General features: G+C 52.4%; 9 protein-coding genes across 9 annotated transcripts; 5 read left to right on the top strand and 4 right to left on the bottom strand.

The window, feature by feature from the left end:
* Positions 1–407: 407 nt before the first annotated feature.
* EV422DRAFT_218751 (uncharacterized protein) lies at positions 408–3,034 on the top strand. Its single transcript, XM_053065446.1, has 8 exons — positions 408–709; positions 767–919; positions 984–1,170; positions 1,230–1,413; positions 1,484–1,782; positions 1,846–2,336; positions 2,410–2,682; positions 2,763–3,034. Exons 1-8 carry the CDS (start codon positions 609–611, stop codon positions 2,929–2,931), a joined length of 1,857 nt encoding a protein of 618 aa, XP_052922543.1. The 5' UTR covers positions 408–608; the 3' UTR covers positions 2,932–3,034.
* On the bottom strand, positions 2,946–6,586 carry EV422DRAFT_604303 (uncharacterized protein). Its single transcript, XM_053073755.1, has 14 exons — positions 6,269–6,586; positions 6,055–6,191; positions 5,859–5,991; positions 5,671–5,786; positions 5,416–5,610; positions 5,254–5,353; positions 4,909–5,187; positions 4,689–4,845; positions 4,500–4,615; positions 4,286–4,441; positions 4,128–4,223; positions 3,647–4,061; positions 3,529–3,546; positions 2,946–3,465 (listed from the first exon to the last, which is right to left on the bottom strand). Exons 1-14 carry the CDS (start codon positions 6,428–6,430, stop codon positions 3,221–3,223), a joined length of 2,325 nt encoding a protein of 774 aa, XP_052922542.1. The 5' UTR covers positions 6,431–6,586; the 3' UTR covers positions 2,946–3,220.
* A 46-nt stretch (positions 6,587–6,632) lies between these two features.
* On the top strand, positions 6,633–7,511 carry EV422DRAFT_541212 (uncharacterized protein). Its single transcript, XM_053071190.1, has 2 exons — positions 6,633–7,075; positions 7,175–7,511. Exons 1-2 carry the CDS (start codon positions 6,708–6,710, stop codon positions 7,260–7,262), a joined length of 456 nt encoding a protein of 151 aa, XP_052922541.1. The 5' UTR covers positions 6,633–6,707; the 3' UTR covers positions 7,263–7,511.
* Positions 7,512–16,917, bottom strand: EV422DRAFT_541210 (uncharacterized protein). Its single transcript, XM_053071189.1, has 9 exons — positions 16,552–16,917; positions 16,323–16,469; positions 15,301–16,243; positions 15,079–15,219; positions 14,660–15,021; positions 12,770–14,573; positions 10,105–12,693; positions 9,133–10,035; positions 7,512–9,065 (listed from the first exon to the last, which is right to left on the bottom strand). Exons 1-9 carry the CDS (start codon positions 16,609–16,611, stop codon positions 7,633–7,635), a joined length of 8,382 nt encoding a protein of 2,793 aa, XP_052922540.1. The 5' UTR covers positions 16,612–16,917; the 3' UTR covers positions 7,512–7,632.
* A 403-nt stretch (positions 16,918–17,320) lies between these two features.
* EV422DRAFT_218629 (uncharacterized protein) lies at positions 17,321–19,183 on the top strand. Its single transcript, XM_053065445.1, has 8 exons — positions 17,321–17,505; positions 17,600–17,668; positions 17,760–18,068; positions 18,133–18,175; positions 18,233–18,287; positions 18,381–18,729; positions 18,808–18,836; positions 18,928–19,183. The coding sequence occupies exons 1-8, from the start codon at positions 17,437–17,439 to the stop codon at positions 19,037–19,039; spliced, it is 1,035 nt and encodes a 344-aa protein (XP_052922539.1). The 5' UTR covers positions 17,321–17,436; the 3' UTR covers positions 19,040–19,183.
* EV422DRAFT_218545 (uncharacterized protein) lies at positions 19,100–19,924 on the bottom strand. Its single transcript, XM_053065443.1, has one exon. It carries the CDS (start codon positions 19,819–19,821, stop codon positions 19,327–19,329), a length of 495 nt encoding a protein of 164 aa, XP_052922538.1. The 5' UTR covers positions 19,822–19,924; the 3' UTR covers positions 19,100–19,326.
* A 706-nt stretch (positions 19,925–20,630) lies between these two features.
* EV422DRAFT_218472 (Fungalysin metallopeptidase-domain-containing protein) lies at positions 20,631–23,441 on the top strand. Its single transcript, XM_053065442.1, has 8 exons — positions 20,631–21,684; positions 21,741–21,815; positions 21,876–22,031; positions 22,097–22,213; positions 22,275–22,378; positions 22,449–22,658; positions 22,724–22,829; positions 22,900–23,441. The coding sequence occupies exons 1-8, from the start codon at positions 20,697–20,699 to the stop codon at positions 23,292–23,294; spliced, it is 2,151 nt and encodes a 716-aa protein (XP_052922537.1). The 5' UTR covers positions 20,631–20,696; the 3' UTR covers positions 23,295–23,441.
* EV422DRAFT_218559 (uncharacterized protein) lies at positions 23,398–25,038 on the top strand. Its single transcript, XM_053065444.1, has 7 exons — positions 23,398–23,614; positions 23,691–23,804; positions 23,891–23,953; positions 24,039–24,251; positions 24,321–24,506; positions 24,570–24,670; positions 24,752–25,038. The coding sequence occupies exons 1-7, from the start codon at positions 23,500–23,502 to the stop codon at positions 24,797–24,799; spliced, it is 840 nt and encodes a 279-aa protein (XP_052922536.1). The 5' UTR covers positions 23,398–23,499; the 3' UTR covers positions 24,800–25,038.
* Positions 24,752–27,748, bottom strand: EV422DRAFT_218432 (asparagine synthase). Its single transcript, XM_053065441.1, has 8 exons — positions 27,611–27,748; positions 27,409–27,534; positions 27,222–27,310; positions 26,949–27,097; positions 26,340–26,883; positions 25,970–26,269; positions 25,354–25,890; positions 24,752–25,276 (listed from the first exon to the last, which is right to left on the bottom strand). The coding sequence occupies exons 2-8, from the start codon at positions 27,486–27,488 to the stop codon at positions 25,212–25,214; spliced, it is 1,764 nt and encodes a 587-aa protein (XP_052922535.1). The 5' UTR covers positions 27,489–27,534; positions 27,611–27,748; the 3' UTR covers positions 24,752–25,211.
* Positions 27,749–27,946: the final 198 nt, after the last annotated feature.

Raw genomic sequence — 27,946 nt, 5'->3', positions numbered from 1 at the left:
CAAGCTTATGTTAGATAATGGTTGCAGTGCCGTGTGACATGTGGATGGCAGCTAGCCGTCACTGCATGCTGGTTCCCGCAGTTCCGGCAAAAAGCCGTGCCCCCCTTGAAGTACATCAGCGACTGCCGCAAAGCCAAATTCACGCATTATATAGAGAGGCACAGCTTTTTGCGAGGTGACTGTCCGCTCCCTTGCCATTCTGTTCTCCAGGACTTGGGGCCGACTTCGGAATTGGATTGCACGCAAAACTACAGTGCAACTTGCAAGATGGCATGCGTTGTCGCTGCCCATGTGCGATGCCCTAGTCCCGCTTGCTGTCTTTACTAGACCAAGGAACAAACTGGAGCAGGCCGAAAAAAAAAAGCTAGCCATTCAACGCGTTCGAACTCAGTTTTATTCGACGTCACGTGCCACATATTAGCCCTTGTCAGTTGGGCTTTCGCCGCCGATGCTCTGCAACATCCTTCAGCGGAGAAAGCAGAAGCGTCGAAAGGACCTTACGACCTGGAAGAGACAGGTTGTCCCTGTCCGCCCTCTCACCTTGTCCCCAAATGGGGTAGTCCGGCACACTTTGATTGGCGCGTTTTTCTCCGGGATCGTTCCTAGCTATGGACCAAGAGTCGACTTCTCCCTTGGAAGTCGCCGTCGAGCTTGACGTAGGTCAGCGGTTATGGGACATCACTACAACAGGGGAGGAAGTCCTCGAAACGTAAGTGGAGAGCGGCGGCCTGTTTTCGAGATCCGAATCTCATCCCAATCACCGCAGAGTGCCTTCGAGACTCGAACGACTGACCAACCGAGCCCAACAACTGAACTGGACCAAAATCAAGTCGAAACCCCTGGCTGCGGCGGTGGAGGACGATGCACCAGATGACCAGCCGCACCTGCCGTCTATCCGTCTTGCTAAAGATATTATCTAGTATGGTGTACTTACGTTATTCCGCCAGTCACATCGATTGTGTCTTATTAGTGTCGATTTGCAGCAGAGCCTGGCAGGAAAGCTCGCTGCTGCTGGACATCGTCAATCGTCTGTTGGGAGCAGAAAAGAGGACGTCAAGATTGGAGCCGGATACGACCCATTTGCGTCTCATTTCTGCGCCCAACAAGCCGCGGCCTTCCGCAAAGCAGCAAATCGACCAGATGGAGCTCGTGGTGGCCGCAAAACTTCAGGTACCCCACAGGTTGTCAGATACGGGTATCCTTCCGTGAGGCTAAAGTAGACGGTGCAGCATTTGAGAGAGATTGCCACGAAATTGAATGACGCGGCTTTGCGAATTGAAAGCTTAGTCCTCCGCGACGAGGTCTTTTATGGTCGGTTCACGTCGGATTTACTCGAGAGGAACTGGATCCTCCAAGCCAAAACGCTGCAAGGATATGGAACAACCGTATACGTTGATTACACATACAACAATGGTATTACGCTTCATCGGAGCTTTTCAGTTCTATGTCGTGGCACTTGACTGACTGATGTCTGCCTTGTCAGTTGGCTCCGAGTTTGGAGAAATCGGTCACGCGGATTTACGGCGGGATTTCACTCAGGACGCTAAATCAGATGGGTTGGCGGATCGCGCGGACCAAAACGATGTCCAGCTTTCGTTCTATCATCGAGCGGCGAAGAAAATCAAAATGTCCATTGATGCACCAAATGGGATTCCCTCGGAAACGGAGGACGAGCCTGGAAAGGATTATGAAACTGCTAGTCTGGGAACAGCAACTGATGGGAATTTTCATCGATTGGTCATAGCTCAGTCGAGTATATTTGACTCCGAAGTCTACGAGAAGGTGAGCTCATTATGCCGCTCCGGGACTTCCGCGCTTTCCTCTCATGAACAACTTCATCGTTAGCTTCTGCATGGTGCCGCACCAGGCCAGGCAACAGCGGCAAATGTGATCGAAACAGATGACAGTCTTACAATTGGTTCCAACCGTGGTAATACTCGCATCACTGTGAAAATAGTGCAAGCCCCTCTGACAAAACAGCGGAGAAACGAAGACAGTGGCGGTGATCAGACTCTCCGGGAAACGCCATCGGAGTATAGCGAGCAGGAAGAGAATAGTGCGTTGCTGGCGTGGGTAGCGCGGCAGGGACTACGTGAAATACACCGTGAGAATTTGCGGAAACAAAAAGTTGGACAAAAGGCCGACCGGAGGCAAACCGCATCGGCCTTGTTCCAGCGCGTCACACAAAGCGTGGAGAGACAGCATTTGCGTGAGGAGATACAAGCCCATTTAGATGCGGTAGTGAGCCATTTGGAGGCTCGCTTCGAAGTGAGTCTGCAACGCTTGCGAAACGAAACGGCCGGCGTCGATACATCGTGGATTCTCTCTATTTACAGGTATCATTGCCATCGCCCGAGTCTTGATCTTCCTTCGGCAAGTTTGCTCAGCCTCTCTCCTGCTTAACCACAGTTATCGAATCACACTGCGATTATACGCAAGCGGCGAAATCAGAAGCACTTCAACAGCGTCAAAGATCGGCGCACAGGAGAATCTGCTGTTACCGGACAGTGTGGAGGAGTTTCTCCGCCAGGAGATTTGGCGGATATGCCTGGCTCTTGTTCTGGAGGTGGCCGATGGCATGTCGGCCATGACCCGGGGCAAGACGCCTTTCGGCGTAGGAGATTGGATTCTAGATGCCGGAAGTGTGAGTGGGATGATAGTACCGGGGAAGGTACCTGTCCGGTAAGTGTCCCGGGATACTATCTCAAACGGCCGCGCTTATGCATCACGAAGGTCCTGATCGCGATTATCTGAATACGCAGGATCACAGCTACGCTATGCGGACACGACCTCGTCAATTCTGAAATTCGGATACATATCTCCTCCAAAGTCAAGCCTCACATCATCCATCTCGCACGACTTGATACCGACGATGTGCGGGATAGGGACATACGCGACGCGTTACGCCGTACCTTACGAGCATCCACGTGACGCTAATTAGTCACTGCTGTACATACGTATATCTCTTTTTGGTGTCCTGCGTTTGTGAGATACGGCGTTGCCCACGCTTCCTTGCATTTTGATTTATGGGCATCATGTGGCCTATCGGCTCTCCTCCCTTATTGTTACAATATTCTAGGCATGTCGGCGGCTCATCTATTTTGGCGTTTAGAGCCGGTGCGTAATGTTCATGACCAATGTTCATGAACCGAGTTTCTGATCTTGAAGATCATATATATACAAGTGTGTGCTGTCGAGAGATGCGATGGGTAGTCCGCCCTCAACTATCGTCATCATCGTCACTCCTCTCATTCCAATTCCGTATCCCACGAGCCCTTAGCTTGAGCCTGAGCAAATGCTCCCCTTCATCCGGACTCAATTCAGCGAGGGTCGGTGAGTTGGCGCGTTTGCTAGTGGCTAACCGTTCTTGCGCCTCGCGTTGGCTGGGTGTTGCGCGCGCGCTTTGTTTGATGGGCCGTGGGATGGAGTTTTGGGTCGCCCATGGTTTTTGACGTGCTGTTTTCACTGTGGGAGACGTAGGTGAGCGGGTCGAGTATGTAAAACGAAATGGGGGAAGCTGCCGCTTACCTTGTGAACTTGTTAGCGCTTTTAGTGCGCAGACAATGTGGAAACAGAAAAGCGAGTGAGATGAAGAGCAGATGAAGACAAAACTGCATGTAGCAAAAGCGTTGCTCACAGAACATACTTTGAGTGGCAGCATGGGCCTTGTCCCCATTCTTCTCCGTCCAAAACCGGACCTCCGCCTTAAGCGCGTTGCTCATATCCAGTAGTCGAGCCCGTTCCTGTGCCAACCGCTGCATATCACCATGTAACGCCGTCAACCGCTGCCGAAGCTGCTGGTTCTCCGCCCGCAGCTTATCCACCAGCGGCTCGGATCCGGACTGGTTTTCTACGTCCCTGTCTCCCCCCTGCACACCAGCTCCTCCTCCGACAGCTGAGGCGGATCGTAAAGACTGCCCCAACTTCTCGTGCAGTTTCTGTTGCTGATCGAGAAGCTGGTCGATTATGGTCTGCTTTTGGGCCAGCAGACCTTGCAGTTTGGTGATCTGGTTATGTAACTGCTGGGCATCGTCGTTCAATCGGAAACCCTCCGGGCTCATCTGCCCCACATCGAGAAGCGTTAGCAGCAGACGCGACGCTCATAGCTTGACGACATAGCCGCATACCTTCCGTTGCTGTGTGCTTGCGTTGCTTGCCATGGCTTGATGCATGATTTCCATATCATGCCGCATTTGATGTATTATCGATGTGAGGCGCGCATTCTAACAACACGGGAGGCCGTCAGCAACTGGTGAGTCCGAAACAATATCCCGCGGTCACATACCTCATTCTGCCAGTATGTATCACGATCGCTCGTTGGGTCGGGCGACAGGCGATCCTCTTGTTGTTGCCCAGTGTCGTAGGATGGGAAGGGAGGTGTGGATGCTGGTCTCAACCTTAGATGTGCATGCGCTGCCATTCCAAGCTTGCTTCGGAGTAGCTGAGTTGCACCATTAGACTTTGTATTCGACAGACTTGGGATATCATCTCATCCTCACTTTGACTTCCGCTTCTGCTATCTCTTTTGCAGCGATTAAACCGCGAACCAGTTGGCTCTGATCATCTACGTCTTTACGGTGTAGCGCTGCCAAGCTTCTTTCTTTTTCCAGCTTCTCTGAGAGGTGTTGGGCATATATTAGTCAAGATGTCGTGTAAAGTCGCGTCCAGTATCAAAGACTTATCCATACGCTCAGTCAGGTTCCGTCGCAGATCTTGCTCCGAAGCTACCAAAGAAGCCATCTCTTGATGCAGCTGCTCATTAGCATGACACCGACGGTCGAGCTCTGCCTCCAGTGTGCTAATGCGGTCTTGCTGCTTAGCAATCGTTTCGCCATGGCGTGAAACCTACGTTGGGGATCGTTCAGACACGGATTTTTGCCAGGAAACCATCCAAACGGTGATGCCCACCTTGCTTTTCTCCATACTGAGTCGGTTGTGCAGCGTTCGGATGTCTTCCTCCTTATGCGCAACCAATTTCTCCAGCTGCTGGTAGGCTTTCACGATTTCATCTCTTTGCATTGCCGCTTGGTCCATTGCCATTGCTAACTGCTTTGTCAACGTCTCATTCCGTTCCTCGGCTATAGTCTTGTCGTGTTCTAGACACTTTTTCATCTCCTCAGAATCGAGCATAAGCTTCTTTTGCCGAGTCTCAAACGCAGTCTGCGCCTGCGCGGCTGCGGTCTCGCTCTGCACATAAAAGGCTTTTGATTAGTGCCTGGTCAATTGTTTCATTCGGCAGCATATGTGGTAAACCTGTCTTAGTTGCTCTTCAAGCTCCGCTATGCGAATCGCCGACTCTTTCTTCGCGTCCGCCCCTTCCCAACCAGCTTGCTGCAGTTTGCTTTCGATTTTCCTGGATGATGCAACTGTTAGCCATATTGAAGCATCCCAGCTGCAGGTAAACGGGTCCCATACTGATTGGCATCCATCTGTTCTTCCAGCTTTTTCTCGATCGCCTCCCGCGCCCCCTTCACAGCATGGAGTTCGGCCGTTGCCCGCGACACGTCATGTTCCGCTTCAAGCAGCTGCCGTGCCAAGTCCTGCTTGAGAGCACGCAATACAATTTCCTGCGACCTTTTTTGCTGCTGCATCTCTGCCAAGTGAGCAGTCCTGACATGATTACTATTAAGTTACGAGAATAAATCGGTCACGTATGCATCAAATGCCCACCTTTGGAGCTCCAATTGTTGTTCGAGCTTCTTCATCTGCATTTGCAAATCGGCCCGCTCTAGTTCGAACTCTTCCATTCTCGTTCGGAGGACATCTTCCTGATGTTTCATCATCATCTGAGATACAATCGGTTCAGAATCACTTCCGTTCCCAATCCCTGCGACCAGAACAATCCACCAGTGCCTGACCTCATCATCTGTCTGAAGCTTTCGAAGGAGCTCATGGTGCTGCTGCTCCTGAGCCTGCATCAACGATTTTAAGTTGGCAATGTCGGTGGTCCTCTCACGAACCACCATTTTGAGCTCCGCTATCCGCGCTTCCCTATCGACCTGTGTCAGCTTTGGACATTATCTGACTGAATGGCCCAAATGTAGCGCCACAAACCTATCATTTACATCTGATGTTAGTCCCTCTGTGATCCTGTCGAAGCGCTCCAATTCTCGGTCGCGGTCCTCCAGAAGTGATAGATTGTATATGAAATCCTCTTGTAGTAAACGAAGTCGCTCCTGCACAGAGTGGCACTAAGGTCGTTGAGACCACGTCAAGATGGGTCCTTGCGTCGATATGTCAAAGAAAAACATTTGCAAGGAGCTCACACCTCCAGTTCCTTCTCCTTCAGACGTTGCTCCATAGCTGCATATATCTCCCGGAGCTCCTTTTCCCGCAAGCCTAGCAGCTCTTGAACGCCGACATGGGCTACATGCGCGTCTGAAGAGACCCGGACAGAAGCCCGCGAAGGCTGTTGACGCTCTGTCTCCATTTGGTCCGCTTTTCTTTGCCGACGAGTAGCGGATGCCTATAAGACTATGAAGGCGTAAGTAGGTACGCTGCGCACCCCGGTACGCAGCTTCTTCTAAGTCCGTGTCCGTTCTTGGGGAAAGGGGAGCATTGGGACGACGCGTTCGTTTCTGAAAAGTGCACTGCTCATTGTCGGTGCTCAACGCTGCTCAAAGCACACGACGACTCGACGGCCATTCTTGACCTCACATTCTCGTCGACAAGCCATCCTTCAGACTTCATTCGGACGCAAACACAACATGCACGGCTTACGGTCTTTGGCTCCTTCGCTCTCCGCCGCTCGCGCAGTGACCGCACGAAGGCAAGCTGCCTGCGCACACACTTTCCCGCTTTTGGCCGTCGCCGCCGCCTCCCGTCCCAACGCTTTCCCCCAAATCACCGGCGTCAGGACCTTCTACAAGAAAGCCTCCCTGCCCCCAAAACACTGGACCAAACCAGAGGTCGAGGCGAAGGTCCTTGATATCCTCTTCGACTACACAAACGTGAGCCCAGAACAGGTTTCCCTTGAGGCCAACATGGTCAAGGATCTGTCCGTCGGCAGGCTAGACCGCTTTGGTTTCTTCTGGGACTTGCAGACAGAGTTTGAATTCTTTCACTTGCCCATCAGGTTCGTGCCAGGGTTCGTGCTAACTCCCAATATCATGCCGCGCAGCTCAACTAGTCTCGTTACTTACGAACACGATTCACACCCTCCTCGATTCTTTAGGACGCGAACGAGGGACTTGGCTTCCGGGAGGGAAGCCGCCGATTGGGTAGCTGCCATTCTCGAGCAGGGCAATAGGCTGAAGTTTTAGGTGCTGTGATGTTTCACATTGATACCTACCTTCGAAAATACATAAACCATACCCCCGCAACATGGAGTCGTTCCGTTTACAACATTCATATCTTCACCGGCGTCGACGAAGTCTGCCTGTTTCAAGCGGTCCGTCTGTCTTGCTCTCCGACGACATACAAGTCCTATCGAGCAATTGTGGAACAGAAAAACGAGAGATAGGGGTCGAATCAAATTCGGGGCAAATGCATTGTGAACGTAAATATGATCATGCCATGTAAAGCTCTATGTAATTACATAAGTACGCTGGTATCGAAGGTGATCAGGTGGTGAAACTGAGGATGATGCAAAAAAAACCTCCTGCACAACGCCAAAGACGGTGTGGCGAGCGATCACAGTGCAATGATGGCGTCGACGAGGTCACAAACCAGTGCCGCGCACTTTAGTTTGCGGCTCCGGCTCGCATGAGCGAAGGTGCCCGCATCAGGTAGGCCAGGCAGGCCAGCGTCTACCAATCGCGATGGCATGGACAAAGTGTGATGACCACCGCCGAGGGGTTCCGGGGATGCTGGAGATGGAAGGGAGCTCGTTGTCGCAGACGAAAATAGGTAGCTGGGAAGGACGGGCGGCGTCCCTCCAGAGAGCGCGGAGTCGGTGCTGCTGATTGATGAAGCTACCGCGTGGGGACTTGACGGATTTGATGTTATGCTGCGATAAGTAGCAGTCGAGAGTCCAGAGGCATGGTTGGGAGGTCCGGTATAACGATGTCCCATAATGCCCTTGGTCAGAGTTTGAATTTGTCGGATGAGGGGAACGGATTGGGTGGTGGTGAGCGTTTGATTGAGGCGAACCAACACTATGTCCGAGATCATGGCGAAGATCTCCGGTGCTTGTTCCGAAGCTTCAGCCAGGAAGCTGTATATGGTGATGAGCTCGGTATCGTGCTCCGCGCTCTCCAGCATGTTACACATGAATAGAACGCTGAGCAATAGATGCACGGGTGCCGCCGGGTCCATCAATCCAGCTGAGGACCCCGGTCCGCCGGCAACGGCAAGTCGCAGAAGTTGAGCACAGTATTCCGCCCGCAATGGGGCCGAGTCGTCGTCAGGCCTTGCTCCCGGCACGGGTTCGAAGCCTGCCAGTCGCCAGATTTCCGCAGGCCTGTCCGAAAGCGAGAAGACCGGAAGGAAGAAAGCTAATCGATCGCTCCAAGGGTCTCTTGTGCCTCCGAATAATGTGTTCATCTCGAGAATCGCTTTCAGAGAGTCCAGCGTGGCCTTCTTTGTCGCATGGTGCCTTACTCCTTTGAGAAGGTTTGCTGCGAGCGCGAACGGAAATGTGTCCAGACGGAAGTGCAGGCCAACGTGATTGTCCAACTGCAATGCAGCATCTTCTAAGCCTGCACGAGCTTGCAACAGTGGCTTGTAAATTCCGTCGCGGTCGAAAACCCCGCATTTGTGCAAAGTGCGCAAGACCATGGTCATGAACGTTGTTGCGGCATGGAATATCGGAGGATGCCCGATTTGTGTTAAGGCAAGAGCAAGCCAGAACATGGCAGCGAGGTAGCGTGAGCCTGAGGGAAGGCCGGATACGATGTCGCAGAGAGACATTGTGATGCTCACGATAAGATGAGAATCGTCGTCATCAAATAATGTAAGAGCACCTCGCATTGCGACCAGGATTTGGTATAGCAGGTCGTCATCCACCTCGTCTCTTGCAAGACAACCCAGAACAATGAAGGCTCGAGGCTGCACTGCGGGGTTGTACTGGAAAGCAGTGCTTGATATCAGGGACATCCATCGAGCCCGCCAGAGAGAAGTTTGATCTAAGAGAAGTATATGGATTAGGACCTACTGATCGGCCAGTGCTTGATATTGAACCAATCAGCTTACCTCGATCCGCGGTTCCGTAAGTCGAAATATCCAATAAACACCTCACGATCGCGTCTAGACCGCCCAAGGTCACCTCCCGTGGTAATTCCGCGTCCCCACTGAGCCCAAAGGGTAAGCAGAGCCTCGGCTCCGCGAGCTCGTCAACCAACGATTCCATCTTCTCTTTTCCCTCCGGGAGTAGGGTCCCGGAAGTGGCCAAAGTATGAATGGCATTCACTATGATACCGTGCACGCTGGTCCGTACTGTCGGAGAGCCGGTCCCGGCAACAATAGAGACCACGTAGAATAGATCCGGCAGTACTTCATCGATGTTCTTCCAGTCGTCGAAAGACAGATGCAATGCCAGGCGGATGAGCACAGCTATCTCAGTCCAGGCAGGATGGTCGATCAGGGCTGGGAGAGACCGATATGACGTCGAGACAATGGTTTTCCGGAGCACGGAGAAGATTTTACTTGACACAGGGTACTCGCTGTGACACGCAAGGGCATGCAAAATGTTAGCCAACACTTCCACGTCAGAGTGGCGAGTCGATCGTTCAAGCGCCGCTTGGATGAGGAAGGAGACAATCCCTGGTACAAGCATAGGTAGAGCGGCAAGCTTGACCCAGATAGCCTGTCTGAACAAACTTTCCAGGGCCGGAGTCTTGAAGGTCACGTCGACGAACATCATCAATGTTTGCTGTAGCTTCTCCGTCGTTTCGTTAACCGCCTCGACCTGCTGCGCGATGTTGTCGATCCAAGGACCCACGTACTGCAGCGAGGCGATCTTGCCTGAATCTCCACACCGTGTCATCCCAAGAGCACACTCGCCGATGAAAGATAGAGTCAATTCCGGGTGTGCCTTCGCAATTCGTTGACTGATCTCCATTAGAAAGGATTGATTGCTGAGCGGTATGAAGACGCCTGTAGATTCACATAACCAAGAGCTTAGTAAAAACTTTCCTGTCAGGTGACACCAAAACCAAAACCTACCTTTCCCACCAAACAAATTGTCACCGCGAAGGTTCGGGATTCCAACCGACAGACTGAACTCAGAAATCAGTGCGCACAGCAAGTTGTACCCCGCCCGACGAACAGCGGGATCAGGACTTCCGAATGTCGAAAACGCAACGTTCAGGAGTCCACCAGCGACATCCCCAGCTTGCAGCTCTTCACGCTTCGTTTCGGAATGCAGATCAGGGGCAATTGAGAAGCTCGACATCATTACAGACGACGATGACCGAGAGAGCCCGAGCCGGAACTTGCTGACCATGACACGTAATGCCTGGACAATCGTCTCAGCTTTGGAGGATGCGAAGTTCAGCACAATCGGTGTTCCACGTGCGAGACCGTTCTTCTCAGTAGCTAATACAAACAGCTCCTGATCGCGGTTCAATCCGAGCTCATCGATAGCAGAAGCGTGAAACGTTTCTTCGAAATACTCGCCGGATTCTTCAGGGCGTCTATTAGCTGACACCTTCAGACGGTCATTTCCAACCGTCAAGACAACCGGTATTTGCGTACGCGGCCCTTTGAGCCATGCTACGGGCGAGAAGGAAACGGATACATTTTCTCCTCCCATCTCAGACTGTGATTTTCGCAATCCTGCTTCGTCCCCCGTTTCGGCCAACGATCCTTTCAGACCAGGCCCCATTTGCGACAAGAGGGTGCATAGTTCTGAAAACACGACCTTGTAATCAGGAGCTGACCCAAGTCGATCTTCGAATGGAAACGGCAACCCGAAACTCGACACGCTCAAATTGCTCGACATGGTTTTCGTGGCGGCGGATGAGCTCGGCGGCTTTCGCGTAACTGGAGAAGACGGAGAGTTCGCTTCCGAGGAGGCCTCATCTTTCCCAGTTTTTTGCAAACTGAGCGCCGAAAGGCGTGCGAGTGGCACGGCAGAAGACACCGTGACTTTCGCCTTCTCTAAACGATCCAGGTTGGCCGACAAATGTCGATGAAGCCTGACTATGTCAGAGTCGTCGATTTTCGACTTCATTGGGTTAGGGGTATGTGCTTGCTCCCTGGATGAGAAGGCTGGTATGTCGCTAAGGAAGGAATGTACTTTGGCAACGTTATCCCGCAAGACGTCGTTGGCGCCACTCATGAAGGCTTCTTTCGCACCGAAGAGCACGTTGTTCGCCAAGTTCTGCACCACCTTCGTGATCAAAACTAAGCCACGACGAAGCTCCTTTCGTACTTCAGCAGCTTGGATGATTCCATGTGTTTCGGGGGATACGATCGCGGGGCAGATGAACCGCAAGAAGAGGAATCCGCTCACTGCCGTGGGCTGTGCGTCTGGGAAACGTGATCCAACGATTCTCCAGATTAATGCGCAGGCTTCCCTTAGGGAGGGTGGCATCTGAACGGCGCCCGGTCCGATGATGCTATCGAGAATGCCTTGACTGACCACCTTCAAATTCCTCATGTTTCCCTCCAGATCCTGAGTGTTAACCTTAGTCGGGTCGACCTCAAAGCTCATTGGAGGACAGCGCTCAGCAAGTTCTGAGAGAATAGGACTCAATGTCTTCCGAAGATATTCCTGTCCATTCGTGTTCGCGAATATCGTGAGGAGCCGCGTGGCCATACTGTTCCGCCTAAACAATTGTGCGGGGCTATCGGTGTTGTCCACCTCTCGCTGCACTACCCTCTCAATCAGATCCAATGCACGCCCGCATGCATCAAAAATACTGATCAAGACGGCTCCAATCTCATCCACATCTCCGACCGGGGCAACTTCACCGAGAAGGACTGCGATTTCGAGCCCTTGCGGTGTATCCGCTATAAGTTGCACCAACCGTGCTGACCGACCACGGGTGATATCGCGCTTGTTGCCAAGCGCAGTTGTAACCTTCTCGATGATCCCACCCGATTTGATGAGATTTGTGAGGACATTGATGAACATTCCTCTAAGGGTTTCGTTCTCCGCATACGTCATGTCCATGGCGAAGTTGAGCTCGAACTCGGTGTTTGCTGACAACAACGCGGTGAACGCTGCGCCGGTATGCTCTATCAGCTGCAAGCTGTGTGTATCTTCTTCGTCCTTCCCTGTCCGCTCAAACCCTTGCAATAAGTAGTTCGAAATCCGTGTTGATTCCGCCCCGAACGGGAGATCCTCTAGGAGCCTGGCAAGCGCTTTCACGCATTGCAAATGTGCACTCCTTTGGAGTTTCCGAATCTCAAGAGTTTCGCGCCGGTAGTCCTGCAATCCACGTTCTACGAGCGCAAACGTGATATCTTTTCGGATTCTCATTTCGCCGATCAGTGAGATGAGCCCCCTTTTGGCGACAAGCAATTCGATTGCAGTGCATAGCCGCATTCGAACCGGGAAATGCGTGGGGTCTACGGCAATCAGAGCGTCCACGTATCGCACCAGGTTGCCGAAAATAGAGCCAAAGTCTAGATCGCCGACCGCAACGCTGGACAGAACAGATGCTGCGTCGCTTCGATCCAAAGCTAGTCTCAGGACTGATGTCATGTAGTCTGCAAAGACGGTATTGCGGAGGGTCAGACGAGGTTGTCCAGAGGGGTCGAACATTTGGTCCTCGATGATAGTCGCGAATTGACCAAACAATGTTGCTACGAATTCAAGCAAACGAGGTTCAGTGACTGCGAAGGGAGCGCTTCACACAAGACATGGTATTCAACTACTCACCGTACATCCCTGCACTCATTTCAGCGCCCATGCAGTCTCGAACAATCTCACGGATGATCACATTTTCTGAGGCAAGGAGATCCACAATCTCCCCGACGAATTTCTCCACAGCGGCCTTGGCATTGCTATATGCGCCCAGTAGTTGAGATCCCACAGCTCCAGCCCACGCCTGTTGCCCTCCACCAGTGGCATCGCCGGTAACGGGATAATTCTCTCCACCGGCACCGGAAGGTGCAGACCCCGTTGACTTCCGCCGATTGATCGCCAGTTCTGGAGACAGCGTGGTAGAATTGGCCCGCGAAAAGGTTGAAGCGTGCTCCGCCTGTTGTTGCTCAGAAGCCATAGCGCTGGCTTTGAGGCAGATTCCTCCCAAAGCACATAGGAAAGACATTTGATTTGCCCATTCTGTACGGTCTTCCACTGACGGGCTATACGATCCAGCACCGCTAGCCGGCCGCCTCAGTTTGGCACGCCTGTCGCCCGATTCCTCATCCACATTGATCGCGGGCGAGGATGCGTAGTAATCCCCGCTGAAACTGGAATCACCTTCCATATTCCCTACGCTACCGCTGCGCTTTCTTCCAGGCGGTACGATATCATTTGACTTCCAAGATCGATACAGTTCTTCCCATGCCCCCATGTTCCCCGGTGTGGGGGTCACCAGCGTCCTAAGTACAGCCCGCACACGTTTTTGTACCAATTTGAGCCCGCCGCCACCGCTCCCCACGTTGGCGAGAATACGCGCGAGTTCCGCATACACTGGTGCGTTCTCCAACAGGGGTGCGATCACTTTGAAATCCCCATCAGCTGGACGACCGTAATTACCGGCGGCCAGGAGTTCTTCCAGCCATCTTGCGACGGATTTGCAGATCGAGCCATCGCCCCAGCTTCCCGATATCGACACGATGATGGACACCTCGGACGCAACATATGCCGCGAATCGTTCAGGGGCGGCAGCGCCAATGTGGGCCAGGGAGCCTCGTGTAAGAAGAACCTCATTTTGTAACCGACAAAGCTCAGCCATTAAGTCCAGAGCCTTTTTCAGATCCCCCTCATCCAGCACCGCTCGGGTGGCACCGAGCAATATCCAGCTGGATCCTTTCCAGAACGCCTTCATTGATGTTTCGGATATGGAAAGGTTGTTCTCCAAAAACGGGATCCTCCAGTCGTTCAATGAACCATCCCAATAGCAGGCAACTTCTTGGGACATCAGCTTCGGTAGAATCTGGCTGGCCAGGTGCCGAACAATGGGATTGGGATCCAGCAAGCACGTCGCTAACGAGGTGAAGAGTGGGCGTAAGTCGTCAGGATGAACGGTCGTCGATCCCTTCGCCACAGCTAGCAATGGACAAATGCTCCACATCGATAGAATGTGAGTGAGGATTTGATGGCGGTCATTCGCCTCTTCTTGAGCGGCCCTCTTCATCTTCCTGTCGATGTTGTGTGACCTGAATCCTGCCCCTCTACGCCCTTTCGCCTCGGACGTAAGCCGTGTACTAGTTACAGCCTCCGCGAACAGGGCTCTAAAGTGGCCGGCTACACTAGCATCCACTGCAGGAGTCCACGAGAAGGTATCCATCTCGGTCAGGAGATTGTGAAACCCTTTTACCAGCGCGACTTTGTACAGAGTGGAAGAGGCGTCAACAACGCCGGGAATGATGGACCGCAGAGTGTTCCAGGGGTTCGACTTGTACAGCGTAGTGATGCAATCCGCGAATAGCCTGTAATCCAATGTTCCAGACTCCTCCGATGAAGAGATCCCATTTGCTAGCGGTAATAAGCGCTGGCCGTCGAACAGTCGTTCCTACAAACAGCAGAAGTCCCATCAGTACATTTCACGACAGACGGTAATGGTAATTGTGCAAGATCAGGCCAGGTAGGGCAGCTCACCTTCAGCTCGATTTCGATACCGGCGCCTAGCAGCCGTAACGGTCCGCCTTCCGCTTTGCTGACGAACGTAGATGCACGGACCACTTCCGCACAGCAGAAAATGGATATCTCGCTGATTTTACTGCCACGAGCATTCTTCCTCAAAGTTTCCACGAACATCGCTTTCTTGGCAACAGCCGTTGTAACCCCGCCTGGCGATGCGAGAAGACGCTGTCTGTCTCCACTGTTTCCCACTATGCCGATGCTATACAGAATCTCGGGACACACAACGAGGAGCATAGTCTGCACTGGCCAAAAGAGAGTTTTCCTGCGACTGTTCTCAGCCACAAGGCTGAACGTCTCGAAGAGCTGTTCCGGGTATCCTGCATAGGAAGGTGAGATATGGATCCATGAGCCCGAACAATATCGTTGGATTGTACCTTCTAAGCGACCTTGGCCTTGGCATAAAAGTTGGAATTCTGGTGGATAAACCTCTATCCAGTTCCATATGGCCCTCCTCAGGTATATTGCACTCGCAATCTGTGCTCTCTTCCCGAATAATTTGCAATGCCGCGTCAGCTCTATGGTCGTTCAATACGAAGTTATGGATTCAACATCATTCCGTCCAGAGTAGCCCAAAACTAGTGAAATGCGCCGCATACCAGTCAAGACCATCCCTAAGCGTGTGCGGTTCAGTGTACACCACTCCAAAAATCGCAGCTCCGTCAAGTCACCAGAGTCCCGGTCGGAATCGTTTGAGTTTGGCCCCCCACTGGTGCCGGAAGCCCCTGACTGAGACATGTGACCTATCAGTGCCTTGATCTTGCCGAATACTAGGCTCCAGTTTGACGCGGAAAGATAAGCAAGCACGCGCCCAGCGGCTTTGCGAACTTCCGTGAGTACATCAGATGTCGTGAAAGTCGAGTTGCCTGGAGGGAATAGAGATGCTCCTGGTGGACCCGATGGCTTGGTGAATGCCGACAATACAGTGTTGCTACCCGCCGTTCCGGCATCTGAGTGATCGGCAAAGAAGGACCCGTATTCGTGCTTAACCGCGTCAATGTTCAGAGATGCCGCAGAAGTGTAAAAGAATCTTGTTATGACTGCGAGCAGAAACCGGGCCAGCTGCTCATCGAAAGGTGGAGGATCCGGAAGGGCGGACCTTGAAGTTCCAGAAGCGCCCGCGCTTTGAACCGAGTAATCGGCAGCAGAGTTGTGAAGAGACAGATTTTGTTGATATGAAGCAGCGGCTGCCATAGGCCGACCGTGCTTCCCAGCGAGGTAGGTAGAAGAGTTCCGCAATGAATCGGTCCCCATGGCAATGTCTCCAGCCATCGTCGCGTCCATCCTCGAGCTAGCATTTTGTGATCTCATTGGAGCGGGACTCGTAGGCATGGTCAAAGACCTATTCGGTCTAGATGGAGGGGCACCTCTGCTCCCCGTCATAGATTCGTTCTGCTCAGGCCTGCCAAACCCCGACAATGCTTCTCGATGGGCTTTCCAGGCCAACGACGTGCATTCTCCCAGTAACAACAGCACAAAAAGTTGAGATTGGAGTACGTCCATGGATAAAGCCCCCTCATCGTTCCCTGTTGCACCTGGGGCCTGTCAAGAGTCGGAACCGAGAGCGATGAGCGGTGAGAAGCGATGAGAAACGCGGATACTCAGAGCGCTGCAGCCTTACCCTAGATATCCCATCCAAAGCGTTGGCGAGCGCTCTGACAACGTCTTTCAACCTCCATTGCGCGAGATCAGTGAGGGCGTTGACGTGCTGGTTGAAGAATGGGTCTGCTTCTAGTGACGTCAAACTTCTGCCCGAGTTGACAGGAAGCTACTCAGCAGCATAAACGGTTTAGTCAGCGGGACTAGGTGCTCTAGTGTTGCACACACTCTCCAGCAGTCTCTACCCTCACCTTTTCGGCGATGCGGTTTACTATGGTGATGATAACCCGCGTATTCTGTGTTGCCGACATTCTGACGAATACCAACTCGACGAGCTAGTCACTTATGGAAAGAACTCGTCCCAAGCCTGATCGATATCGAGCGAGTGAACTCCTCCCCGCTCGTCCTTTCGTAGGTGTGATGACTCCGATTTCTTGCAAATTGCTGAGAAGCAGCGGGGAATAGATCGTTGCAACCGGAGTTTCTCTGCAGTATTACTGTAGATATCTGTACTTTTCTAGGAACTCTAACTGGTCACTCGTTACCACTATCTTTTTGGAGATAGGGCGTGGGTGGGAAAGAAACGCTGCTGCTTGAACCTGCGTTTGGGAACGCAGTTGCAATCCGGCGAGATCAAACAAATTTGAAAGCCACAGTGCGACGCAGGCGACACACGCGACACCACCACCCACAACAATTCTTCCCTTTCCGACGGCGAATCTATACAGTACATAGGGTACTGGAATGGAACATGCAGATGTGGGAGGGACGGGTGTGAGGGAGGGAGGGTGTGCTCCTGCTTTCTCGCAAGCCGGCAGAGCATGGCTGGTTCGCCTGATTCATTAGTAGCAGTAGAGCGCTAGCGAATGAAGAATGGTCAGACGTACAGTAATCGTCCGGCATGAGGCGTGTCTCGGTCTGCTTCACCGCAGCATCTAGACCCAATGCTGGGGGTTCGTACCTAGTAACCCGAGCATGACATGGGTGTGCGCCTGTAGCCCCGCTATTTTCGGAGCTGCTTGTGCAGTTGCCCTGTTATTTTTCGACAGCTGAGCTGTCAATTCCTAGAAAAGTGACACCTGGAAAACTGAAAGCATCTTGAAACTGTCGCAGACCATTTGGGCGCAAACGACGGAATGTCATCCCCAGCAGACGTCGATTTCGAGGCCGCCATCACCCTCTTGCGGGACACCTATCGTCGCAAGGTTCGTTTGTTTCCCGTCGCAACTCTTCGTCTCTGGCGACGTTGCCAGCACCGTGCGTCCAAAAACTCATGCACTGACGAACCTCGAAGAGCAGTGTTCATCAAAAGACGATAAGATCAGTCAATTGTCATCTGAGCTGAGACGAAAAGATGCCGAGATCAAGGTTAGTTTTATCGTTCCCAATTTTCACTCCCACAAACGGGTTCTCCATTAGACAAAGCATCGGGGCTCGGCCAATGTGATACTTTTCCCAGGAGCTTTGGGCGCGCGTGGATGCCTTACAAGCTGAGAACGAGCAAGCAAGGCACCGGATGGCCGAGATGTCGAGGTCGGTTAACAAACTAGCCAACTTCAAGCAAAGCGTCATGGCGTCGCTCGCTGCAGAAGACGCGGAAGACGTGACATTAGCTGCCGAAAAGACACAGCCTGCTTATCATGTGGCCGCTGCGTCTGCGTTGAGACCGCGAAAGCGGGATGAGCAAGTCAATCACCGTGGGAATGTCGGGACTCCCCGTGATACGAATTTGCAGGCGGAGAACGACAATGAAAGTCTGCACGACGAGGTGAAATGAATGCTAGCCATGATTCCCGCCGAACTTTATGGATGCTAATATGCTTTTTTCGAAGGATGTGACGCTGGCGGATCACGTCTCGCACCCTGAAGCATTATGTATGGCGCATTTGACATCTTCCCCAAACATTCCTGGCCTTAATATCTATCCTCTAGTCAACACAACACAGCTCTTCGCTCGGCGATCGTCCTTGTCAGACGGTCTAGACGGGTACGCATCCATCCTGTCATCTCTTCCCTAACAGTACGCCTGGCATTGAAGTTCGCTTATGTTTAGGTCAGACGACCATACATCTTCGAAAAGGCGTCCCCAGACCTCCTCACATCATCAGCGCGATTCAAACCCAGACGCATCAGACGGGGATCACCTCCCCAATGACAAAAGCAGAACCAAAAGAGTGCTCACCACCCCGCCTCGCAAAAGCACCGTCATAGCTGATCGAACCGCGAACCCTGCGGCGACGTCGTCCGCAAGCGTGGCATTCGGCAACATCGAGATCATTCCGCGACCGGACTCGCCTTTCTCAACATCGGCGACGACAACCGTATCTGGCCATTCTGGAGTCGCGAGCGCGCTGGGCAATGTTGTGCCCAATTCTGCGGATGGGCGGGACTTCTTCAAACGGGCGAGGCATGAGCTCAGTTATGATGAGGTGAGATGGGCATTGTCCTCGTTGACTGCAGGCGTGTATGATTTCCTCATCACCTTTGTTTCCTGTCCCGGTCACAAGTTCACCGAGTTGCTATGGCATGTCAAAGCGTACGTATCTTCATGCACTGGCACTCTTCAGTCCTAACCTCACATATACTCCGATCCGACTCGTGATACTCTGTCTTTCTTCTTTCTCCAGGTACAATAACCGCGAGCAAAGCCGCAAGTATACGCTCGAGGTGCTCGAGAAACTAATTGCAAAAAAGCATGAGAGATTATACGATTCTTTTAAAAGGCTAGTTCAAGGTTGACGCGGTGCAGACCAGCATGACATGTAGTGGCGTCAATTGATGCCCCCGTCGAGGCCCGGAGGAAAACCGTTTTCTTGCAAAACCTCCACACGAAAAGGTGGTGATGTCAAAACGGTATATATACCGTATACATAGGGGACGCACGATGCCACCAACCCCTCGTGCGCTCAAAACTAACAAAACGAACACCTACATACAACCCAACCATCAACGAAGCCCTACAACCGCAAAACCCGTATCAAACAACCATGTCACTTCGCAGCGGAGCCAAAGCCAAGAAGGAAATCTCACCCGTCACCGGCGAAGTCATACACAAACCGAAGGAGTCCGACAGCAAGATGCTGCATCGCGAGGGCGAACAGATTCATATACGCTCTCCCGAACAGAAAGGGGAGGCTACGCAAGCTATTGCGCACGATCATAGCATCAAGTCCAAGCCGCTGGGGGCCAAGCGCGAAGATCTGAAGTTTGTCAAATGAGATCGGTCCTTGGCAATACATCATTCTCGGTCGTCGCTTCGTACTATGTAGTATATGTAGTCTAGCCTCAGTCAACTCGACCGTAAATCTGGCACATAGTTGGAGAAGTCGTTGAAGTCGTATCGTCTTTGAAATATACCGTGCACATCGTCTTCGCATAAAATGTACACGTATTACTGGTACAGTGTGTAATGTATTTATGGAGCAGTCGACTTTTATCGTCCAGGGGCAGTGGGATGAAATTGCGCAAGTCGCAAGCCGAGTCGCAAGCAATGGGGGAGGGGCCCCCGATACGCGTGACATGATGCTGGACGCGTGTGACGGGGGGAATAGTTTGAGGATGAATCAGAGATTCCCCAACACAAGATCGAAACTCCAGAGATAACCGCCCCACCGTTATTCGCCGTTGCTATTAGTATGCCGTTTATGACTGCCGCCCGTTATTGCGTCTTTGTCCATAATTTGTAACGTGCTCAGGGCTCTGTAACGTGCTCAGGGCTCAGTTTCGCATGCATTTCAGGCGATTTGTGTGGCCCCTTGGCTTTATCGCACCGACGTTAGATCTGGTACTGTTAGTAGAGACAAGTGATATAGATCTAGAGAGAGTTCTGCATGTAGCATATAGAACGGACTTACCATATATCGCCACTGACTGCAACGGTGGAAGGCTTACTCATCACCAGACATTGCAATCTACACTTTCTCCGTTTACTCAAGCGTTGGACTTACCTTCTTCGTCGAACGACTTCTGATATTCGTAAAGTTTTTTCAGCTTGAGAGGTCTCAAACAAGATCTATAGAGCCTGTGAACCAACAACTTCGAGAGTGGTATAGCTCCGTCGCCAATTCCCACGGTCCGAAGATTGCAATTCAACTTTTCCCACGGCGACCACCAACCTTAAGCAGCAACCGGTTCTCGCGGAAGCACGTCTCGTCCCCGCTTTCGGACGACTCTGTCGCGAAAGGAGCTCCAAGTTAGACGTAAAATAGACTATTCTTAGTAGTGGTTCGAGTCAGAAGGTGTCGTGCGACTTAACCAGCACTCTTCGCTTGCGCCACCCGTAAACACCGATTTCTGCAAGGTAGACGATAGCCGAAGTCTGCAAAGGTTCGTACTGAGCTGCATCTTGTCCAAGTATCCTCATTGCCATTTATAAGTTTGCAACGCATTCCCATAGATGCTTTTCTGCCAACGCTCAGTGCTCGCGTTTGCTCTGGGCTTGCTGACGTCCACCTCGACGGTGTGCGCAGTCTTGTCTTCGTCCCGCGCGGACCGCGTCGACGAAGGACTTCATGCTCGAGGGCACTCTCACGGCAATTCGGGTCGCACCCACGGCAATTTCGGTCCCAGCGTCAGGCACCAGAAGTTCAAACATGGGGTCTCCCCAGAGCAGCCTTTCGTGACGCCGCTCACCGCTACTCCTGTGGAAGGCAGCCGCCTCGAAGCCGCCGTGAAATACGCGTCCGACGAAACAGGCGTACCGCTCGCGGATATCAGGATCTCCAGCGAACATACAAGTGACCACAACGGCGTGACACACGTATACTTGCAGCAATATGCAGATGGGCTTGAGATCGTCAACGGCGTTGGGAATGTCAACCTTGACAGATCAGGACAAGTTATCTCGTTTGGCGACTCCTTCTACAAGAACACGGTAAAGCTTTTGTCACAAGACGCGACGGGTCAGCTCTATACGGCAGACACTTCCGGTCAAATCGTCCTATCGTATAATCCTCCATCAGTAGCCGAACATCTTCAGCTTGGACCTTTGGAGGCCGTACAAGCGGTCACCAAGCTTTTGAATATTGAGTTTGACGACGCCCTCCTCCAAGAAGCTCCCATTGATCAGTTCGCCCCTGGATCTGGTCAAGTTCCGTCCTTTGTGATTTCGGGTGCCTCATTCGCAGAACGCGATATACCCGCGAGGCTTAAATGGATCCAAGAAAGCGACGGCCAGCACCTGAAACTGGTATGGGATCTCGAGATTGAGATGCAGGATAACTGGTACAACGCTTTCGTCGACACCGTTCAAGGCGAAGTTGTTCAATTGATCGATTGGGTGTCGGATGCCTCATACAACATCTTCCCTCTCGGCACCAACGATCCCCATTCTGGAGACAGAGTGCTTGTCAAGGATCCCGCCCACCCTGTGGCGTCCCCTATGGGTAAGTCAACTTCCGTTGCAAAGTTGGAAGCTTGTACCTAATTCGCATCATTGCAGGCTGGCACAACCAAGGATCCGGCGGCAAACACACAGTTACCATCGGAAACAATGTGTACGCGCATGAGAACTTGGGTGAGTTTCGGCCGCAACGGTGAAGTCTGGTTTCCGGTCTCTAAACATCTACTCGAACAGCGGGAAGTTCGAGATGGGTCGACAACCACCGTCCGGACGGCACATCATCCTTGACGTTTGACTTCCCTATCAACTTCGAGAAATCTCCTTCAACCTATGTCGATGCTGCCATCACCAACCTATTCTACTGGAACAACGCCATCCACGACCTGCTTTGTAAGAAACGAAGTGTCTGAGGGTTTTGTTTCAGCACACCTCTTTCTGACATGACTGATTTCTAGATATGTACGGGTTCGACGAAAAGGCAGGCAATTTCCAGCACGACAATGTCGAGCGTGGAGGGAAAGGCAATGATGCTGTGATTGCCAATGCTCAAGATGGCTCGGGTTACAACAATGGTGTGTGCTTCATGTGCTCGTATTTCACACGGCCGACAAAGCTAACATCATACATTGCCAGCAAACTTCGCAACCCCCCGTGATGGCCAGCAGCCTCGCATGCGCATGTATGTGTGGGACGTGACAGACCCTTTCCGCGATGGAGATCTCGAGGGTGGCATTGTGGTACGTACAGAAAGGCTTCTAGTTGATCAAGGCAGCCTGCTACCGACTCTGACACTTCGATGCTTTTCAGATGCACGAATACTGCCACGGGCTCTCTACGAGGCTGACCGGTGGACCCGAGAACGTTGGCTGTCTTGGTTGGGGCGAGAGTGGCGGTATGGGTGAGGGATGGGGCGACTTCTTCGCCACGGTCACTCGCACGACGTCCACCTCGACGCGTCAGGATGACTTCGGCATGGGAGAGTACGCCAACGGCGGCCACGGAATCCGTAGATACCTGGTACGGATCACAAGTTTCGTTGGATCATTAAGGGATGCAACCACCTCATAGCTCTATCTTTCCAGTACTCCACGAACATGACTACGAACCCATCCACTTACGCCTATATCGACAAGCCTGGATACTGGGGCGTGCACGCAAAAGGAGAAGTCTGGGCTGAGATCCTCTACGGTGAGTCTGCATGTTCTTAGGAGCTCCTTGTTGATCCCACCGCTGACTACACATCATTGATCGTTTTCAGAGGTGTATTGGAACCTCGTCGACGAGCACGGTTTTGACCCTGACTGGTTCAACACTGGCCTGAAGGTTAAAGACGCTGCCATCCCTTCTCAATACAGGGACTTCAAGACCGGTCAAATGTTGCCGCGCCCTCGCACCAGTAGTGCCAACAAAACGCCCAAAAAGGCCGGCAACATCATCGCCCTTCAGCTGGTCGTCGATGGCATGAAGTTGCAGCCTTGCAACCCTACTTTCGTCGACGCTCGCGACGCCATCCTCCAGGCCGACGAGGTTAACAACAAGGGTGAGAACCTCTGCGCGATCTGGAAAGGCTTCGCTAAACGAGGTCTCGGAGTCGCTGCGGTTTCAGGCGGACGGGAAGACTTCGGAGTTCCGAAAGGATGTGATTCTAAGTAGGCTTGCGGGTTGGTTTATGGGAAGGACAGTCGGGACGACGCGTGTTCGGTGATACTCTCTGCACTTTTCTCTTCTTCTCCAAGTTAGACTAGTAGTATGGCGTCCCCTTTGTGTAATCTTTTTCCTTTACTCTGTGCTTCAAGTACGTAGGATCCTTTTATTTTTGTTTTTGGTGCTTTGGTGCAAACACAAAGCGCGTGAGGAAATGACGGGTGTCGCGTACTCCGCCCTGTCGTTTTTGATGCTAGGGACGGAGACTCCTTCCATGGAAAAAGCCACTAAAGAGAACCACCATGGAAACCATGAGCTCTCATTCCAAGGTCACATCAGACCGCCTCACCTCATTCGAGTCCAGCAGCATTCCCAATCTCCGCTCATATCCATCTGCCAATCTAGCAAATCCACCTTGGCGGAACGGCAGCCATGAGCGCAATGGAGGCGGGGCGACCACAATTGCGTTGGGTGCGAGAGAGAAGGAGCTTAGCTATGGGACGAGGAGGGTTCTTAAATGTAGGTGGTATTGAGGGTCAACAGGCACCAGGGTGATGTGTGTTTTGGCAACTGATCTACGATTAACCGTTTCGTCTTGCTTTCAGCAATGATGCATGCTTCCAAACTATCTGCGTCTCAACAGCGGCACCTCGATAGTCTTCTAGATTGTAGGTGGTTTCCGATATTTTGTTTAATTATCCTCGTGCTCAGCCGGTCCGAATCACTCACTACTTGTCTACATCCGCCACGCAGCCCGAACCCCACTCCCCGCCACCCCGCAAGCCGGCATGTCCCTCCGCCCCACAGATCCATCCTGCCTCGACCTCCACATCGGATACACACCCCCGGCACCCAGCAAGCGAGCGCCGGTGCCTGTTCGGGGCAGAAGACCGCAGATCAGAACGTTGGGGACGATTGCGGCCAGCGATGCGTTTGAGATTGATATGTGGCGGCCGAGTGTTCAGAGTGCGTAGATGACAAACCATGCCTTGGGGTTCAAACGGACCACATGCCTGATGTTAATTGTGAGTGCAGAAAATTACTCCGTCGAGAAACACCGCCTGCAGCGTCTCATGGCAACCCACGGCGCACCTGCGGTTGACGTCTCCCCCGCCGCGGAAGGCGAGCTGTGGTCTGACGACGAAGTGCCTGGACGTCGCAGGAAGGGGCGGCGGGCGGCGGCGCCGAAGAGGGAAGAGGAGATTGATGAGTTCGATATGTGTAGGTTGCGCTGAGTCGCATTTATGGGGCTGGACCACGGCTGACGTATATCTGGATCTTCAGTGATGAACGAAATTTCGGACAGGAAGAAATGGTTGGACGACATGACGGCGATGGGAAAAGCCCAGCCGCACAAGCGGCAGATACAGAGCGAGATTGCGCTGGTATGCACTGACTGTTTTGGCTTTGCTCAATGAATGGCCGCGACCTAGCGTCATTGCTCATAAATCGCAACTTGTATGCAGAGGATCAATATGCTTGAGAAGATAGACAAAGAGCGCAGTGGAGCTTAGCGCCGAAGTGACCGCGGAGGTTCAGTTGGCCTGGAAGAGCCAATTTCTTCACCCCGTAACCGATTTCGCACACGCCAACCAATTGCGCCAAACGCTCCTCCTACGTCTTTCAGCTCAGACTGGAAAGTCTTATGTAGGGATGCTTGTACCTAGATGATGTTGTGTAAGGTCCTTGTTTCTGTGCCCCAAGCACATAACGATTGCATGTATATGTACATGGATGGTGCGATATTGATTGTGTTGCTCATCGAAAGGAAGTCGAAGAAAATATGCAATCTCATACTAACGGTATGAAAAAATTCGTTCATACTACGTCTGGGTTCAAATCCTAGCTTATGGGTGTACGCCACAAAATAAATGTACAAGAAACAGACTGGTGATGGCGGCAGTATCTGACGAACGAAAAGGCAGTTTACTCCTTGTTGTACGCCGCGTTGTGTCCTTTCTGCGCACGGCCTGAGGGATCCTCGGGACAGCCTACGAACAAAAATGGGGAAGATGAGGATAACGAAGCCTGGTGATAGAGACTGACTGGTCATTACGAGAAAGCTTACCCCAGTCTCTCCTAGGAATCCACCTCACAACGCTCTCCAAACACGCCTTCTGCGGGAACCTCTGCTCAAACACCTCTCTGAACCAGTACGCCTCTTTCGTGTTCGGTGTATCATGCGGGAATCTCTCCGCTCGCTTCGCAAACACCTGGTCTGAGATCTTCTGTTCCGAATGCGATTTCAGGGAATCAATCCAGGAGTACCCTACGCCGTCAGAGAATTGCTCCTTCTGCCTCCACAATATGTCGTCAGGGAGGTAAGGGTCAGCAGGCGTGTCGAAAGCCTTTCGGATAACGTATTTCTCGGTTTTGTGGTGGTATGGAGCGCGGGAGGTGAGTTTCCGGTTGGCGGGGGTGATTGACAAAGACATTGCCGTGTCCAGGAAATGCTTGTCGAGGAACGGCACGCGGGCTTCGAGACCCCAGGCCATTGTGGATTTGTTGGCACGAAGGTTGTCTGCTGTATGCAGCTGCTGGATGCGGGAGATACACTCGTGATGGAGGGCCTGGGCGTTCGGCGCCGAGTGGAAGTACAAGTAGCCTAGGAACATCAAACAGATGGGTAATAAGTAACCCTGCAAGTGAATACGGCAACCCAATCTTCTTTCAAGGCCAAATACCTCCGAAGATCTCATCGGAGCCCTCCCCAGACAGAACCATTTTGACTCCCATGGCCTTGATCTTCCTTGATAGCAGGTACATCGGAGTGCTTGCCCTTACTGTAGTCACATCATAAGTCTCAAGATGCTCGATAACTTCTCCGATGGCATCCAGCCCTTCCTCGACTGTGAACGTAAAGCCGTGGTGAATTGTGCCCAGAAAAGTTGCAACGCGTTGAGCAGCGGCGAGGTCAGGGGAACCGGGAAGGCCGATCGAGAACGAATGGAGTCGTGGGAAGGCTGCGGACGATGATATGGCAGCTGAATGACGAAGAGTTAGGACAAGACGTCGAGACGTCGTGAAAAGTATCACAGTATCAGCTTCACATACATCGAATGTCATCGTCATCTTCAGCATCGCCATCCTCCGCACTACTGCCATCTTCTGCAGCTCGTCTCATTCGGACGGCAATCGATGCGATCAGACTCGAGTCCAACCCTCCGCTGAGCAGTACGCCATACGGCACTTCACTCATAAGCCTCTTCTTGACAGACTTTTCCAATGCAAGCCGCAACGACCTATACATCCTGGCTTCCTCCTCGGGGGTTTGCTCTTGCTCCTCGTCTTCCAGAGGAGGTCGTCCGGCGGCAGCGTCCTCGGCCCACTGCGGTTTGTAGTACTTGATGGTCTCTTTGTTGTCACTAGTGTAGTAGTGACCGGGGGGGAAAGCTATGATCCGGTCGCAGTCTTCGCTCAGGCATTTCATTTCGGAAGCAAACCAGACGGAGTCATCAGAGTGCCTCCAGCCCTGGTACAATGTAGTGATTCCAACATGGTCGCGAGCTGCAAGGTACCGCTTCTTCTTCTTGTCGTACAGAACGAAGCTGTACATGCCATCTAGGTAGTTGACAAGCTCATCTCCGACTTCCTCATACTATAATGGTCCGATGCGGCGTAAGTGTGAAAGCTGGATACTCATAGAGAACACTAAACACCTACCAAGTACAAGATAACCTCGCAATCGGAGTTGGTCTTGAAGTTATGCTTCCTTTTCAGTAGCTTTCTCAGCGTCATGTGGTTGTAAATCTCTCCATTGACAGCCAAGATCAAGCTTTCATCTTCGTTGGTCAACGGCTGAGCTCCGCTTTCTGCAAACCAAAATGGCGAGATGCCCCGGTTGATGAGTATGTCGTTTGACCGATTGACAGATATCCTAGGCAGACTCCGCGATGCATTCGTGTGTCTGCTCTAGCACTCCATTCTGGCACGTACCAACTCCGACGATAGCAAGACGTTCATGGCAAATGATGTTGTTATCGCAGATCTTCAACCCAGACCAATCGGGGCCCCGGTGGCGGACTCTAGGGAGGAAAACGGTAATCGATGATGGAGCACCGAGTGAGTAACCGCAAACTTGGAGACAGCCGCTCAGTCGTGCAATATGCAAGGTGCCACTCACTTTTTTGACAAGTGGACGGCGCGGGGTCGAAATTGCTCCATATCCTCGCCGCAGCCGAGGACTGCAAAGATTCCACACATTGTTCAAACGACGTTTTCCGGTTTGCGGATAGCAGGTGTTCTGATTCTGAGGGCACTGACGCTAATATGGTAAGTTCGGTATCCCTAGACTTATATACCAGGGTGCGTGGAATGCCACCTACCCAAAGAAGCGATGCACCGGCAAATGCGTTTGGATGGCAGGAGTTGCGGAGAGACGAGCGACGGTGATAATTACTGCCGTTGCAGCAAGTGGAGAACTGGAGCGATTGTGCCAAAAAACCTGGGAGTGGGAGTGTTTTATGGGAGACGAGGCATGTGCGAAAGGGGGCGATTCTGGCGGAGATTGTGGGCCCTGCGTGACTCATCACAATCACTCGCGCTGACTCACTCTGACTCCCGTGCGGTGACTCACTCGCGAGCTGTTGGAAGCGCGACTTGAATGACGGTCGGCTGTCGGCGGTCGAGTCCTCCACTAAACTGACCTTTCAGGGCGTCTG

Source organism: Fimicolochytrium jonesii, assembly GCF_025526975.1.
Source record: "Fimicolochytrium jonesii strain JEL569 chromosome Unknown EV422scaffold_27, whole genome shotgun sequence".
Classification (NCBI taxonomy): domain Eukaryota; kingdom Fungi; phylum Chytridiomycota; class Chytridiomycetes; order Spizellomycetales; family Powellomycetaceae; genus Fimicolochytrium; species Fimicolochytrium jonesii.
Note: the sequence above shows the minus strand (reverse complement) of the source record. Positions and strands in the feature narration are given on the sequence as shown.

Coding starts and splice junctions, on each gene's coding strand:
- EV422DRAFT_218751 (XM_053065446.1), top strand. CDS start 609: ATGGACCAAGAGTCGACTTCTCCCTTGGAAGTCGCCGTCGAGCTTGAC. Junction 1,414..1,483: donor TGATTACACATACAACAATG/GTATTACGCTTC, acceptor CTGCCTTGTCAG/TTGGCTCCGAGTTTGGAGAA. Junction 2,683..2,762: donor CCGGGGAAGGTACCTGTCCG/GTAAGTGTCCCG, acceptor CTGAATACGCAG/GATCACAGCTACGCTATGCG.
- EV422DRAFT_604303 (XM_053073755.1), bottom strand. CDS start 6,430: ATGGAGACAGAGCGTCAACAGCCTTCGCGGGCTTCTGTCCGGGTCTCT. Junction 5,992..6,054: donor ACATCAGATGTAAATGATAG/GTTTGTGGCGCT, acceptor ACAGGTCGATAG/GGAAGCGCGGATAGCGGAGC. Junction 4,442..4,499: donor TAGCAGAAGCGGAAGTCAAA/GTGAGGATGAGA, acceptor GGTGCAACTCAG/CTACTCCGAAGCAAGCTTGG.
- EV422DRAFT_541212 (XM_053071190.1), top strand. CDS start 6,708: ATGCACGGCTTACGGTCTTTGGCTCCTTCGCTCTCCGCCGCTCGCGCA. Junction 7,076..7,174: donor TTCTTTCACTTGCCCATCAG/GTTCGTGCCAGG, acceptor TCGATTCTTTAG/GACGCGAACGAGGGACTTGG.
- EV422DRAFT_541210 (XM_053071189.1), bottom strand. CDS start 16,611: ATGTCGGCAACACAGAATACGCGGGTTATCATCACCATAGTAAACCGC. Junction 15,220..15,300: donor CTTAGGGATGGTCTTGACTG/GTATGCGGCGCA, acceptor GAACGACCATAG/AGCTGACGCGGCATTGCAAA. Junction 9,066..9,132: donor TTACGGAACCGCGGATCGAG/GTAAGCTGATTG, acceptor TACTTCTCTTAG/ATCAAACTTCTCTCTGGCGG.
- EV422DRAFT_218629 (XM_053065445.1), top strand. CDS start 17,437: ATGTCATCCCCAGCAGACGTCGATTTCGAGGCCGCCATCACCCTCTTG. Junction 18,069..18,132: donor ATGAAAGTCTGCACGACGAG/GTGAAATGAATG, acceptor CTTTTTTCGAAG/GATGTGACGCTGGCGGATCA. Junction 18,730..18,807: donor ATGAGCTCAGTTATGATGAG/GTGAGATGGGCA, acceptor CCCGGTCACAAG/TTCACCGAGTTGCTATGGCA.
- EV422DRAFT_218545 (XM_053065443.1), bottom strand. CDS start 19,821: ATGTCACGCGTATCGGGGGCCCCTCCCCCATTGCTTGCGACTCGGCTT.
- EV422DRAFT_218472 (XM_053065442.1), top strand. CDS start 20,697: ATGCTTTTCTGCCAACGCTCAGTGCTCGCGTTTGCTCTGGGCTTGCTG. Junction 21,685..21,740: donor CCCTGTGGCGTCCCCTATGG/GTAAGTCAACTT, acceptor GCATCATTGCAG/GCTGGCACAACCAAGGATCC. Junction 22,830..22,899: donor CTGGGCTGAGATCCTCTACG/GTGAGTCTGCAT, acceptor GATCGTTTTCAG/AGGTGTATTGGAACCTCGTC.
- EV422DRAFT_218559 (XM_053065444.1), top strand. CDS start 23,500: ATGACGGGTGTCGCGTACTCCGCCCTGTCGTTTTTGATGCTAGGGACG. Junction 23,615..23,690: donor CCATGAGCTCTCATTCCAAG/GTCACATCAGAC, acceptor CTGCCAATCTAG/CAAATCCACCTTGGCGGAAC. Junction 23,805..23,890: donor GACGAGGAGGGTTCTTAAAT/GTAGGTGGTATT, acceptor TCTTGCTTTCAG/CAATGATGCATGCTTCCAAA.
- EV422DRAFT_218432 (XM_053065441.1), bottom strand. CDS start 27,488: ATGTGTGGAATCTTTGCAGTCCTCGGCTGCGGCGAGGATATGGAGCAA. Junction 27,098..27,221: donor TCTTGCTATCGTCGGAGTTG/GTACGTGCCAGA, acceptor TTTGGTTTGCAG/AAAGCGGAGCTCAGCCGTTG. Junction 26,270..26,339: donor AGATGACGATGACATTCGAT/GTATGTGAAGCT, acceptor TTCGTCATTCAG/CTGCCATATCATCGTCCGCA.